At 45.8% G+C, this 15,709-nt stretch overlaps 1 protein-coding gene across 6 annotated transcripts in view; it reads right to left on the bottom strand.

Annotated features, from left to right (window-relative positions):
- Pde8b (phosphodiesterase 8B) overlaps positions 1 to 15,709 on the bottom strand; it is a 226,948-nt gene that overhangs the window by 5,774 nt on the left and 205,465 nt on the right. For all 6 annotated transcript variants that reach the window (XM_028871664.2, XM_028871660.2, XM_028871661.2 and 3 more), the window contains 5 exons: positions 15,629 to 15,674; positions 15,089 to 15,224; positions 13,969 to 14,167; positions 3,717 to 3,934; positions 2,344 to 2,464 (listed from right to left, as the gene is read on the bottom strand). In XM_028871664.2, coding sequence (XP_028727497.1) covers positions 2,344 to 2,464; positions 3,717 to 3,934; positions 13,969 to 14,167; positions 15,089 to 15,224; positions 15,629 to 15,674 — 720 coding nt within the window. The remainder of the gene's footprint in view (positions 1 to 2,343; positions 2,465 to 3,716; positions 3,935 to 13,968; positions 14,168 to 15,088; positions 15,225 to 15,628; positions 15,675 to 15,709) is intronic.

The raw sequence follows: 15,709 nt of genomic DNA, 5'->3' as shown, positions 1-15,709 counted from the left end.
TCCGACAACCTGATTATACAGTAGTGTGTACCTACTGGGAGAATGCCGGTGGCCCTGGGGCATGAAACCAGGTCGGTGAGTCGGTGGATGTGTATGCATTCACAAGCCAGTTACACAGAGCCTGGAAAAATATTTGCTCTACAAGGCACCATCAATTTGTATGAAACAGTTCATTAGCTCTCCAGAGCTCTGCCAAGCTGAAAGACAGCGTGACGCATAGTGGGATTTTGTTTTGAGGCCGGTCCTATTTATTGGACCCCTGATGGGGACCCTGTGCTGGGAGTTGTTTCCCAGTACCTTGAGACGGCATTGTTGACAGTAGACGGTGTGACAGACAGTAAATCTCAGCATGGAGTTGGAGGCATGGAGAGAGGACCTTCCCGATTCTAAATCCTACCATCCTGTATGGTTTTCTCTCAAAACATCATGATGCTTGTTCCCCTCCATCCTTTGTTGGAAGGAAGGCCCTGGCACTGTGTGGTGGAGTCCGTGAGAGATGGAGTTCCACACCGGTGAGGCGGACCCTGTTCCTCCCCCTAGGCTGGTCATGGTGATGGGTTCTACAGTGTCCTCATTGATCATCAACTTATGTTGAAAACATTTATTTTACCATTTCCAGACTCTTTCCCTCAAGACTGGAAACTGCTTTCGCAGAGCTCTGGATAACTTTTATGATCTCTGAGGGCAGTTGATTTCGTCTTAGTGAAGAGTGAACATTATGTCTGTGTTCCTAAAGCCCAGACTTGTGAAGCCCTTAAAGCAGGTCCATGGTAAATTTCTCTCTTTTAAAAACCTTTATTTAAGAAAAAAAATTATATACTATATTTTGATCATCTTGTTTCCCTTCTCTGGATCCCACCACCTCCCCACAGATTTTTCTTGTTAGTTTGTCTCTCTTGGTTTTCATTTTATTTTTATTATTATTTTTTAAAGATTTATTTATTATGTTTACAGTGTCCTATTTGCATGTATTCCTGCTTGCTAGAAGAGGGTGCCAGATCTCATTACAGACGGTTGTGAGCCACCATGTGGTTGCTGGGAATTGAACTCAGGACCTCTGGAAGAACAGTCAGTGCTCCTAACCTCTGAGCCATCTCTCCAGCCCTATTTTTATTATTTTCATTTTTGAAAGAGGGAGTGAGGGGAAGGAGGGAGGGAAAACATGATACACTTCTGTACTCGTTAGCTTTACTCGTCAACTTAACATAGCCTCGGTTCTTCCAAGAAGGGAATCTCAAGTGAGGGATTGCCCAGTTCCCATTGGCCGACAGCCCATCTCTGGGGGATTGTCTCGATTGTTAATGGTTGTGGGAAGACCAGCCAACTGTGGGTGGCACCATCCCCCAAGTGGTTCTGATCTGTGAGGTAAGCATGGCTTGGCTAAGCATGAACTGGTGAGTGAGTCAGTAAACTTCCTTCTTCCATGGTATCTGCCATACTTCCTTGGCTGGGAGTGAGTTCCCTGGTCAGAATTAATGCTACATGAAAGAGCAAGCGTTTCTGCCCTCAGGTTCCTGTCTTGAGTTCTTGCCTTAAGTTCCCTCAGTGAGAGACTGACCTAGGACCCAAATAAACCTTTTCTTCCCTAACACACTTTTTGTCAGGTTATTTTATCACGGCAACAGAAAAGAGCTACTAGACGTGTTTCCCTGTAGTCCTCAGATGGTGAGAAGAGTACAGGTCTTTGAAGCATTCTTTAACTTTGCAATCCTAAGATCAAAGGACAGAAAGTGTGTTGGGTCTCTGCTGCCATTCATGCTAGTCTCGGCTCAAACCACCATTCATGCTAGTCCCAGCTTAAACCACCATTCATGCTAGTCTCAGCTTGAACCACCATTCATGCTGTCCCAGCTTGAACCACCATTCATGCTAGTCTCAGCTTGAACCACCATTCATGCTAGTCTCAGCTTGAACCACCATTCATGCTAGTCTCAGCTTGAACCACCATTCATGCTAGTCTCGGCTTGAACCACCATTCATGCTAGCCTCAGCTTGAACCACCATTCATGCTAGTCTCGGCCCAAACCACCATTCATGCTAGTCTCGGCCCAAACCACCATTCATGCTAGTCTCGGCTCATCTGTGGGCTCCTACTATTACATACTCTGGGCCTAACTCCCTTTGCCACGTTATCTCAGGGCCTTTCTTTCAAGGAGCACGACATTGCAGTAGACAGCTGTCAGTCTGTTTTCATCCCCGAGAAACACAAGCGCCTGGACTTGCAGTCCTTTCCCAGCTCTAGGCTGATAATCACCTCCCATTCCAAAAGGAGGAAAGGCTTTGCTGCCGGAGCAGGCTCTCATGGAAACACACTGCTGTGTCTTGTTACACAGGGATGCTCACCTCAGCTGCCAGGGGCTTGTTGATGCTGTTCACAAATTTGTTCACGTGTTCAAAGTGTTTTGTCATCTCCGTGGCCAAAACCATGTCGATAATAGCCTGGCGTAGCGTTCGATAATGGTTCCTACATAAGAAGACAAAGGTCCCGGTTCACATCATGTCCTAAGTCAGAACGGCCCTGCTGCCGTGTCCCCTACAACCTGGGACACAGCAGGGGCAGAGTCAGGTGACTCCTGACCCCAGGGTCCGTCTGGTCATGCTCCCAGAAAGCCCAAGTTGTGGATGCCGTTCCGTGTTCTCCAGGACAGCTGACTCTTCTTCACACGGATGTTAAAAGAAAGCACGTGTCATGTGGTGGACAGTTGTTTCCAAAGGACGTTCCCACCCCTTCCTTGGCAAACACTAGAACGAGGAAGTAGAAGGAAGGGGCAGACCGAAGTGGCAGCCTGATGACATGTTTGCATTCCATGCAGACCGATTCCCACCGGAGAGAACTGCCACGCTTTCTTCTGATGGTCTAGAGGAAGCTTTTCCTTTTCTCTAATTCTCTAGCCTGGCAATTGATAGATGTTGCTGTGGTTGGAGCAATGGCCCAAGGTTATCAGAGAATTCCTATCTTTTACTAACTTGAAGAGGCCGAAGGAGGAGCTAAGCAAATTGGCTCCTGAGAAGAAATCATTCTCTACAGGTCCTTGATACTGATAGAACTGAAGTCCAAATTAGAACAACCATTCTCCATAATTTCATAGGTTTTTCTAGAGCCTAAACTGATATGTTCCTGTAGACAATGTCATGAGACCCAAGTGACCGCCCGGCCTTTGCCCAGCAGCTGATGTGTGTGCGGGAAATAGTCACACACATGTTGCTGGCAGGCGAGAGTTGCTCTGTCTCATCACATTGGGTTGCTCTCTGCAGAGGAGACCAAACAGGACAGCTGGGCCCCAGCATCTTCACTGAGAGCTCCTCCTGAGGAAGGGTGCCTACTGGCCCAGACTCAGCTGGACATGCAGGATGATGCATTGTCTTTGAGCCACAGAAAAGATGGGGTGCCCTCCTGGGAAGGTAAAAATACCTGGCAGACTGGTCAGTACCCTGTCAACAGTCAGGTCGTGCTTTGCAGTGCATAAAAAACAAAAACAACAACAACAACAACAATTTATTTTCATGGACTTTCCGAAGACTGAAAAATGAGGTTTTAAAACATGAAAAGCAGCCTGAAAAGGACAATTAAGTTTAGGCGGCAAAGCTATTTGATAATCAATCCTATGCAGTGGATAACTGTTATTTCCATCTCCGAGGAAGCTGAGTATTCAGAGAAAACGTAGTTTCCCCTTTAGCGTCACACACCTAAGCTCAGCAGTCCAGCGCTAACGTACCTGTCAATGTTCTTGAAAATGTTGCACTTGGTGTCCTTGACCGTGAGCTGGAAGGCCAGGGCGGTGTGGTGACTCTCCAAGACCGCGGTGTCATTGTAGAGCACAGCCAGCTCGCTGCCTGCGTTACACAAGAAGGAATTGGTCCTTCCGGGGTGATCCACGTCGTGGACCGTCGCCGCGATCAGAGCAGCCACCTCATCCAGCTGATCCAGGCTGCCCTGGGAGAAGGAAAGGGACACCGAGCATTATCCACAGGCTCCTGGAGACAACACCCGTCTCTGTCTTGGGGCTGGAACTTCGAGAATGGTCTTTCAGTTTCCTCCTAGCCGTAGCTGAAAGGTGGCCTTGGGCACATGCTGCCACCTTCCTGTGCCCTGTGTGTTTCTTGAGACCTTGGAAGCCAGAGCTGCAGTAACCCTGGACTCTTGGTCTAGAGCTCATTTGCTGGCTTTGTGAGAAAGAAACCAAGCAGGCCCTTTTGGATGGCTGCGGTGACCCTCTGCCGTGAGGGATAGAAAGTGGCCGGCATCACAAATACTCTCTTGGCTTCTGCAAGCATCTTGGAGAGCTAGTTGTAAACAGCACAGATAACTCACACGTTATGTGGATGGGGCAGTGGTCAGAGCTTAGCAATGAGGCAGGAGCCAGGTGGGGCTGGGCTAGCAGGCAGCAAAGGCAAAAAGAAACTCACTGGAGTGGAGCTTTCACTGAGCTAACAGGGAACACAAATGACAGAAAGTGTTTTTCTTAGCTTGTAGGCGAATAGAAAGCTGGCAAATGGTGTGTTACATAAGACACGGTATTGTGGGTTCAGTATCAGATGCCCAAAGGTGCCAGGTATGAAGCTGAAGCGGTACTAACTTGTGAGATATGCTAAGGGGAGTCCAAACACTCTGAGAGTGTAACCACAGGGCTGGGCAGATCAGGGCTGCACTGACCATTGAGCATCTTGTGATGATGGGAATGCCCTGCATGTGTGGTATGTAGATAAACCCTCATCACACATAACCCTGAGCACTTGACTGATGGCTGGGCTAGTGTGATGAAGGGGCTGTGTAGCTTTACTTAATAGCCATGTATGGCTAATGACTACCAAACTGGCCAGCAGAGGTCTACAGAATGGCCAATGACGGCTTTCCTCAGAAAGTGATTTTCATTGCTGAAGCATGATGGATAAGCAGCAGGCGATGAAGTAACAAATGGCTAGGGAGAGAAGTCTAGGCGAACAGAGTCCGGATGAAATTACCGAGACAGACAAGTGCGCCACTCGGGGTGAACAGTGAACCAAGAGGGAAGGAGGCCTCAGGGAAGACTAGCCAGGGTTGTTGGCGATCTCAAAGTTCGTGGGAGGGAAAACTGGGTAAGGAAGACTAAACCTGAAGCTCAGCTCTGTCCAAATGATGTCCTCAGGCCACCTCACACCACCTGCTGGTGCTGGGCTGGGGTTATAGTGGGACTCTCTTGAATGTTCTCTCTCTCCAGGAAGGGAGTCACGTCCACCTTAAACCTCAACCTCATAGAGCAGGTAGGAATCCTGGCTTGGCCCAGCCAGCATACCAGCTTTCCCGAGTGAGCAGCCTGGGTGTTCCCTGGGAGCTTTGCATGAGCTGAAGACTAGAGGGGCCAGGGAATGAAAGCATTAGGTTCTCCTCAGTGCTGTCAGAAGAGGCCACCATAACCATAAGAGGTGTAGCCCATTACCTCCAAGCTCAGAACCCGGAACGGCCCCGACTTGTCCCCTGCTTTAAGTGACTTTACCTGAGCAGTGAGGACACAGGGCCCTTGCTGTGGGTCTCAGGTGGTTTGGCTACGGTAAATCCAGTTCTGATGGAATTCCCAACCCTTTTTTCGGACTAGCCGATGGGAGAGATACTAAGTGGCTATAAAATACAAATTGTACTGTCCAGACCTGCCTCTCCTCCAACCTTACACTGATTTAACCCCAACAATGCAATGGCATTGGAACTTCTACTGAGCTACCAATCATGTGTCTTGTCCTACCGTTTTGTGAGCACTGACCATACACTGTCTGATAAGACATGACTGGGAGGTGAGGCAAGAAAACCAGGCAAGCTCACAAACATGAACAGAGGAGAAACAAGCAAGACCGTGTGTGTGTGTGTGTGTGTGTGTGTGTGTGTGTGTGTGTGTGTGTGTGTATGTGTGTGTCAGAGAGAGAGGGAGAATGAGACCCCAAACCTGCAGCTAGTACAACCCCAACTCTAAGCCTCCGGACACAGCAAGGACATGGCTGCATTGTTCTTTACCGGGAGAAATTGACCTGGCTCCAGGCTCCGTCAGCCTTCCCAGCCCTTCCTTATTCAGATCGTCACTCTGGCCCAGATAATAAACAGGGCGCTGCTGTCAAGGCCTATCTGTGTGCAGTCGGCTTCAGGACCCAGGTGAGAGCAGCCAGAGCATGTGGTCTGCAACCTCTTCTTAAGGGGTCTGGCCACACTGGCACACTGGCTCTGGCTAGGTTGATGCTTTGTAATGGTAATATTCAGAAGTTTCGCATTTATGTTAATGTCTAACAACAGAGACTTCAAAACTAATCAGAAGGGACAAAGAAAGATACTACATAGTTATTAAAAAAAAAAAATACCACCAAAGAGAACAATTCGAAGTATTTATACACCAAACACAGAACATCCAATTTCATAAAAGAAACACTGTTGCATCTAAGTCACCTCTCAACCTAACACAGGGATAGTGGGTGACTTCACACCCTCATTCTCACCAATAGGTCACCCAGACAAAAACCAAATAGTGGAACTCTGGCATTAAATAAGTCAATGGACCTAACAGACATCTACAGAACATTCTCCCCAAATACTGAGAATATACTTTTGGTCAGCAGCCCATGGGACTTTTTGCCAAAATCGACCACATATTGGGACATAAAGCAAGTCTTTTGCTTGCTTTTTTTAAATTACATTTTTTACTTTACATCCCAACCCGTTTCCTCTCCTTCCTCTCCTCCCATTCCCTCCCCCCACCTCCCTTCTTACCCTTGCCCCCATCCATTCCTCCTCCATCTCCATTCAGAAAGGGTCAGGCCTCCCATGGGAGTCAACAAAGCACGGCATATCAAGATGAGGCAGGACAAAGCGCCTCCTCCCCTGCATCAAGGCTGGGTGAGGCATCCCACCATAGGGAATAGGTTTCAAAAAGCCAGCTCAGGTGCCAGGGACAGGTTCTGGTCCCACTGCTAGGGATCCCACAAACAGACCAGGCTACACAACTGTCCCCCACATGTAGAGGGTCTAGGCTGGTCCCATGCAGGCTCCCTAGCTGTCAGTCTAGAGTCTGTGCTCTCCCATGAGCTGGGGTCAGCTGTCTCTGTGGGTTTCCCTGTCATGATCTTGATCCCCTTTGCTCCTATGATCCCTCTTCCCTCTCTCCGACTGGACTCCTGGAGCCTGGCCTGGTGTTTGGCTGTGGATCTCTGCATCTGCTTCCGTCAGTTACTGGATGAAGGTCCTATGATAACAATTAGGGTAGTCACTGATCGGATTATAAAAGAAGGCCAGTTCAAGCACCCTCTCCACTATTGCTACGAGTCTTAGCTGAGGTCATCCTTGTGGATTCCTGGGAGTTTGCCTGGCACCAGGTTTTTCCCTAACCCCATAATGGCCCCTTCTACCAAGATATCTCTTTTATTGCTCTCCTTCTCTATTCTTCCTCCAAATCAACCAACCTGGTCCCTCCTGTTCCTATCCCCTATCCCCTCCCCTCTACCTGCCCCCCCCCCAGCCCACAATTGACCTAGGAGATTTCATCTATTTCCCTTTCCCAGGGCAATCCATGCATCCCTCCATAAAGCAAGTCTTAACAGAAAGAGGGAGACTGAAATAACTTCCAGCATCCTATTTGATCACCATGGGATAAAGTTAGACATCAACAACAACAGAAACAGCAGAAAGTACACAAATTCATGGAAACTAAACAACACAATACTGAGTGAAAATTGGATCAAGGCTGAAATTAAGAAAAGTTTAAACTTTTTAGAATAGAATTTTGGAATTGAAAACAACATACCAAAATCTATGGGACACAATGAAGGCAGTTCTAAGAGGAAAGCTCACAGCACTGCTACATTAAAAAACAACAATAACAACAACACAAAACAGGCAAGATCTCATATTAATAACTTAGTGATACACTTGAAAGTTTTAGGAAAACAAAACAAAACACCCAGAAAAAAATAGAAGGGAAGAAAGAATCAAACCCAGGGCTTAGATCAATGAATATAAACAATAACAAGCACACAGACACAGAGAATCACTGAAACAATGAGTTGGTTCTTAGGGGAAAAAATCAACAAGATTGATAAAACATTAGTTAAATTAACAAAAAAAAATCCAATTTAATAAAATTAGAGATGAAAAGGGAGACATTAAAACAGACACTGAAGAAACTCATAAGGACATACTTTTAAAATCTGTATTTTGCCAACCAGAAAAACCTCAAAGAAATGAATGAATTTCTTTCTTTTTTGGGGGGAGGAGGGTGGTTTCAAGACAGGGTTTCTCTGTGTAGTTTTGGTGCCTGTCCTGGATCTTGCTCTGTAGACCAGGCTGGCCTTGAACTCACAGAGATCTGCCTGGCTCTGCCTCCCGAGTGCTGAGATTAAAGGTGTGTGCCACCAACACCCAGCTTGAATTTCTTAATATATATAATCTAACAAGTTAAATCAAGATGGGTAAATATTTTTAAAAGATATGTAACCCCTAGTGAGATAGAAGCAGTAATGGAAACTCTTTTAACTGAGAAGAGCCCAGGGACAAATGGATTCAGTGTAGAATTCTTCTACCAGACCTTCAATGAAGCACAAACACCTCCCCTCCTCAAATTATTCTGCAAAATAGAAACTGAAGAAACATCCCTCAGTTCTTTTTATGAAGCCCTATTGCTAAACCACATACAACAAAAAAAGAAAATTATAGACCAACCCTTATGTACATAGATGCAAAAACTCAATAAAACAATTGCAAACTAAATCCAAAAACTCACTAAAAAGATTATCCACCACAATCAAGTTAGCATCATCCCAGAGATGCAGGGATAGTTCAACATATGTAAGTGCATAAACATAACCCACTACATAAATAGACTAAAGGATAGAACTGCATGATCATCTTATTAGATTCAGGAAAGGCCTTTGACAGAACCCAACTTTTTTTCATGATAAAAGTCCTGGAGAGATTCAGAATATGAGGGACATATCTCAGTAAATAAAGGCAATTTACTACAAGCCCACAGCCAACATCATTATCAATGGATAGAAACTCAAAGCATTTCCACAAAAATCAGAAGCAAGACATGAATGTCCACTCTATACCCATTCAATATAGTGCTTGAAGTCTTAATTAGAGCAGTAAGAAACTGAAGGAGATCAAGCGGATACCAACAGAAAAGGAAGACGCTAGGGTATCCTTATTTGCAGGTGATATGGCTGTAATACATAAAAGATCCTAAGAACTGTCAGGCAACTTCTAGAGATAAAAATGTTGGTCAAAGTAGCTGGATACAAAACATGCAAAAATCAGTAGCCTTCCTGTATGCAAATGAGACACACACTGAGAAAGAAACATGGGAAACAATACCTTTACAAAAAGAAAAGTGAGCTAACTAACCAAGCACGAGAAAGACTTGTCTAATAGAGACTCTAAGACATTGAAGACATCAGAAGATGGGAAGCTCTTCCATGGTCATGATGGATAGAATTAATGCTGTGGAAACGGATGTCCCACCAAAATCAATTTCAGAGTCAATGCAATCCTTATCAAAATCCAATGCAATTCTTCATAGAAATGAAAATATAATCTTAAATTTCATGTGGAAACAACAAATACCCAGGATAGTAAGACAATCCTGAACAATAAAAGAACTGCTGGCAATCTTACCATCCTGATCTGAAGCTGGATTACAGAACTCTAGTAATACAAACAGTGTGGTCTTGGCATAAAAATCAGACATGTTGAGCAGTGGGATCAAATAGAAGACTCAGTCATAAGTCCACACACCTACGGACACCTGATTTTTGACAGAGAAGCCAAAAACACACACTTGAGAAAAGACACTGTCTCCAACATATGGTGCTGGCCAAACTGGGTGACTGCATGTGGAAGAATGCATAGAGATCTGCATCTCTCACTCTGCATAGAACTCAACTCCAAATGGACCAAGGACCTCAAAATAAGCCCTGATACCCTGAGCCTGGTAGAAGAGACAACAGGAAACAGACTTGAACTCACTGGCACAGGAAAAGACTTCTGAATAGGATCCTGAAAGCATAGGTATTAAGACCAATAATCAAAAGGACTCACGAAGTTAAAATCTTCTGTGTAGCAAAGGACACCATCATTTGAAGAAGCAGTATACAGGATGGGGGGGGAAACTGTAATAATTATACATCTGTCAGAGGGTTAGTACCTAGAATATACAAAGAACTAAACAAACCTGAACATAAGAAAACAACCCAATTTTTAAAATGTAGCATGGAACTTAATCAGGATTTCCATTGCTGTGATAAAATACTGACCAAAAGAAACTTGGGGAGGAAAGGGTTTACTTTATAACTTTATAACTTTCAGGTCACATTCCACCACAAGGGAATAGGAACTGATGCAGAGGCCTCCATGACTTGCTCAGCCTGTTTTCTTATAAAACCCAGGATCGCCTACCCAGGGGTGGTACTGCCCCCTGGGGGATGGGCCTACCTCCATCAATCGTTAATTGAGAAAAAGCACTACAGATTTCACACAGGCAATCTGGTGGAGGCGTGTTTCTCAGTTAAGATTCTCTCTTTCCCAAATAGGTCTAGGTTTGTGTCAAGTTGACAAAAACCCACCAGGACAGAGTTAAACAAAATTTATGTCCTCAAGACATAAATCACAAATGGCTCAGAAACACTTCAATGTTCAACATCCTTAGCTGTTAGAGAAATGCAAATTAAACTACTCTGATATTTCATCTTACCACAGTATCAGAATGGCCTGGATCAGAACAAATGACAGCTCATGCTGGCCAGGGTGTGGGGAGAGGGGAACACGTATTCATTGCTGGTGCAAGTGCAAACTTGTACAGCCACTATGGAAATCAGTGTGGAGGTTCCTCGGGAAGCTGGAAATAGATCTACCAAGAGCTCCAACTATACCACTCTTGGGCATATACCCAAAAGATTCTGCTTCTAACTCTGGAGATACTTGCTCAGCCATGTTCATCATTGCTCTATTCGTAATAGCCAGAAATTGGAAACAGCGTAAATGCCCACCAGCTGACAGATGGATAATAAAAATGTGGTACATTTACATAATAGAATATTATTCAGCTGTTAAGAAAACTGAAATGTGCCGGCAAATAGATGAAACTAGAAACAATCATCACGAATACGGTAACTCACACGCAGAAAGACAAGCAGTGCATATTTCCTTTTGTATGTGTGTGGAAGCTAGCTTTTACACCTTTAGATATGTGTGTTTCATTTAGGGGTGAGGAGAAAAGAAACCATCAATCTCTCCCACCTAGGAAAGTCGTGAACTATAATAATGTCCCTTCTGGCAAGATACGCCCACCGGTCCAGTAGTGGCACATGCTATGGGAGCAACCAAACACTTTCTTTTATTGGATTTAAGGCCCAGTCCATAAGATGGAATGCATATCTGACACTGTTAATGAGCCCCAAACCTGAGACTAGATATAGGTCCTGAGGGGAAGCCTATTTCTATTATTCTGCTAAAGGAAGGTAGAAATAAAATGACTCCTAATGACATATTACTATCCCACAGATCACTCAACCTCCTACTGCTTCTTGAAGTAGATGGTAATTAACACAGAGACCCACAGCTGGACAATGCACAGAGAGTGGGAGCCTTTGGAGTACTCAGCCCTCAATGAAATGGTTCTATCTTTCCCTGCCCCTCAAGGCTCAGGGCTCTGTGCTGAAGAGGAGGTAGAAAGATCGTACAAGTCAGAGGTGGCAGATAACGTAAGGAAACAATGTCCTCCAGACACGGGGCCGATGTACATATGAACTCCATGATAGCTTGTGCAAGACCCGCACAGACTCAAGCTAAACAAAACCCCGGCATGGAGAAGGGGAAGTGGACACGAAGGGTCTCCCTTTCCCAAGAAGCTATTCGCTGAGAAAGGAAAAATCAGTTTTCTCCAACGGATTGGTAATGAGTCTATCAGCCATATTCCAGGGCAGGCCCCATGCTCAGAAGCAGGTGGCCCACACAAATTGGGCTCCATGTTTGGTTGTTTTGTTTTTAAGAGAGAAAGAACATAAAGTTGGGTGGGTAGGGGGGTGGGGGAGGATCTGGGAGGAACTGGAAGAGGGGAAAGAATATGATCAAAGTATATTGTTTGAAAATTTCAGAGAACAGATTTTAAAAAATTAAACTTAACTTTGGCACTGGGGGTGGAACTGAGTGGCCGGAGGCATCAATCCCCAGAACTCATAGATTATATTTGAGTTTTATCACCCCTAAGATTATAGGGACTGATGATGCAAAAAACAGGAACGAATACAGTTTCCTGGCTGACATCATCGGGGCAGGAGGTCTAATGAAGAACCTCCAGCAGGGACTCCCACTGCAAGTGCATCTCGGTGGACTGGCTGAACTTGGGCTGAACTTGGCTGCCGACAGCCCAAGTCTTCCAGGTTCCTTGCTCAAGTCTCCCAGGTTCCTTGCCCAAGTCTCCCAGGTTCCTTGCCCAAGTCTCCCAGGTTCCTTGCCCAAGTCTCCCAGGTTCCTTGCCCAAGTCTCCCAGGTTCCTTGCCCAAGTCTCCCAGGTTCCTTGCTGAGCTGCACTTTCTGAATCGCTGGCAGGAACTGCTGAAGCCAGAAGACATCTTTTGAATTGTAAGTGGGATGCAATTAGTCAGAATCTCGGTTCCAGGGCTGTTTGAGAATTTCAGACTCTGGGACTCTGAGGAAGAATAGGCAGGGGGATGACAGAGACACATCCTTTACTCTGCAGCGCACCTCGTCCAGGTTTCCGACAGAAGGGCTGAGAAGGGAGTGTCACCTTCACCTCAACTCCAAACTGCAGCAGCGGTGGCAGGATCAGTCCCACCTTGGTGCTAGTGACCGGGTCTCTGCTCAGCTAGAGGTGGGACCTTGGTTGTGTCGCATCTCATCTCATGCGTTAGAACCCACAGCAGGGATTCAGAGGGGTGTGGCTCCAACAGGTGTTTATTACAGACACAGGCGGATACCATGATCATCTATCTTTCTGTTTTCCTTCCTTCCTTTTTTTTCAACCTTCAAATGCATTATTATTGGAATACATTCTTTGATGTATTGTATAATTGCCAGGATGAGTTTTTGGCAAACCTGAGAGGGACGCTCTACCCATTTCTGTTCCTTCTACCCATTCCACTCTCTCTTAAGTACCAGGGTCTTAATCCCTTACTAGCCCTGTTCCAAGAGAATAATCCAGTGGCCCTTCTTCACAGATTGATGTTCCGGCATTACATCAACAGAATGTCTACTAAGAGCATCTTTGCGGGGCTCGGCGGTGCTGGGAATCAGGTCCAGGGCTGTGCGCATGTTGGGCACCCGCTGCATCTCTGAGCGACACTCCCCGTCCCACATTTTAAGCTCTAGTTTGAACCACAGCAAGGGAATCAGAGTGTCACTGTGCAAGCTGAGAAAAGTTGAGAAGAAAGGGTGATGAATCCTCCCAGCTTGCCAGTGGACATGTGTAGGGCCACCCTAAAACCAGTACCTTGTCACAACAGCACTGAACCCCAAATAAGACTAAGTGATGTGAGACTCACAATTAGGCAAAAGTCATAGATACACACACCCACACCTACCCAGAATGCACATTGGACCCGGGGAAAGCTGTGCGGTTCCTATTAAGAATGTAACATACTGGTCAAATTCTGACACTAGAACTTAACCCTAAGTCCTAGCAACAGAGTGCTTTAAATGAAGTCTGTCCTGCAACCCCATTTCCCAGGGCCGGTAAATAGTTAAGTATGGGTTCATAGATCGGCCACAGAAAGGCAGCAGCACAGTTAATATTTTAAGCATTTTAGAGTGGAGAGCTAGGGGAAAGTCCTGTGTCTAAAACAGTTTTATAACGTACTCCCTCCCCTGCAAAAAAAAAACAAAACCCTAAACCCTCTTGTCAAATTGGTTATAATATTGCTATTCATCTAAAGTGTTTGCTAAGCGTGAGTTCCTGGCTCTCCACCCTAGCAGACAGCTAGACAGTAATATCTGGAGTCTACCTTCACCCTTTCCTTTCCAAGGAAGAAAGCCGTGGCGTGGAGGACGTCGGCAGCGTGGGTGGAATTGTGGTAGGCATTGGAGGAGTGGTAATTGGCTTCGATCACTTGCAACCAGGCCCGGAGAGTGGTCTCAGTACAGTTTAAAAATTCGCATACTCCAAACCGAGAGAAGACCTTTAAACCCAGGTACACCAGCGGCCTGAAAACAGGAAACAAACACGGGGTCACTGAGTTCAGGGGTCCAGAAAGTGCTTCCTCTAACGAACGGCATGAGAGAATGGAGGAGTTTGTGCGTGATCGCTCAAACGTGCTCCGGGCACCAAAACACTGGCAGCGTTTCCAGCTCCTTCTTTGCAACCAGGCGCCGCCTGGGAGTCAATCCAGCTTATTTTTGGGTTATCTGTAAGTCACAGAACCTCCGTTGGCCCCTTTCCACCTCCACTTCCACAGAGTCCTGCGTACGCTTTATGCCCTGAAGAAGAGCCTGAGGGCAAAAGGGACAGTTTGCATGGTTTCAGCAGAATCACCTCACTTAGAATTATGTTACTGCATAGGTGAGTAGTTAATACTCCGCAGACCAACATCCCGGGAAGAAATGCCTTCTCCTAAGACAAAAGAAGCTGCTCACCCTGCTGATGGGATGCGCTCCAGGAAAATCTATGCTACTATCAAATCCCCTTTGTGGGGTGGGTGGGTGGGAAGAGAGAAAGGGAGAGAGGGAGAGAGAAAGGGAGAGAGAGAGAGAGAGAGAGAGAGAGAGAGAGAGAGAGAGAGAGAGAGAATATGAATTACAAATTTTTGTTGCCCAGGCTAGTCTTGAGTCCCTGAGCTTGAATAACCCTCTTGCCTCAGTCTCCCAAATGGCTTATGTGTATGACTGAACCTGAATTCCAATCCATTTTTATAGGGCAGAGGGATGAGAAAACTTCAAACTCCCAGCTCATGGGCACAAAAAAAGTAGCGTGAGGAAGTGCATGCCAGTCCTGTACCTTACCCACAGATACCTCCTCTCCGTACAAGAGCATATTCGGGACACATAATTCCATCAAAGTTTCTAGATATGAAGGCTTGAGCGTGGCTGTCACCCCGCTCCCAGCCTTCAAGCAGAGATGTCGCATACCTTTTATGTGTAACTGCTTCCAGTTCAAAGATATTGAAGTCCCAACTTTCCTCATTATCCAGTAACTGGGCGATACTAGGGGGGACATCATTGATGGTTATAGGCATCGAAAGGTGACTGTGACTCTGGTGTACATCTGAGCAGACATAAGGTTACAGGAGGCAAGTTAGGTGTGGATTCACCAGTGTCCTAAGCATTTCATTATCTTTAGGGGGGCCACTAGAAACAAAATCTTCAACTTCCACTGGTAGGGAGATTTTCATACCAGGGCTCTCCTCGTGTTATGAAATCTCAAGGCCATAAACAGAAAAATAACTCTAAGGCCCATTTAAATGTATGGAGAATGGCACTTCTTATCTAGCAAGGCTCTGAGAAATCATTTTAACCAGGAGGCCTCGCTTCAAATGTAGACCACAGAGAGGAATAAACTCATGAGACCCATTGGAAGCAACACCAAGACCATCATGGAATAGACACAACCCTGGATGTGGCACAGGCTGAAGCTCAGTTATCAGTAACAAGTGGCACACAAACACTTACTCTTTGTGAACACATACTCATTCCCGGACAGTCTTCTCAAGCCGTCCTGGAAGAAAGAGATGCAGTTAGATGCATGCTTCG

This window comes from Peromyscus leucopus, chromosome 11 (assembly GCF_004664715.2).
Source record: "Peromyscus leucopus breed LL Stock chromosome 11, UCI_PerLeu_2.1, whole genome shotgun sequence".
Taxonomy (NCBI): domain Eukaryota; kingdom Metazoa; phylum Chordata; class Mammalia; order Rodentia; family Cricetidae; genus Peromyscus; species Peromyscus leucopus.
The sequence above is the reverse complement of the archived record's forward strand: the minus strand, read 5'-3'. Positions and strand labels throughout refer to the sequence as shown.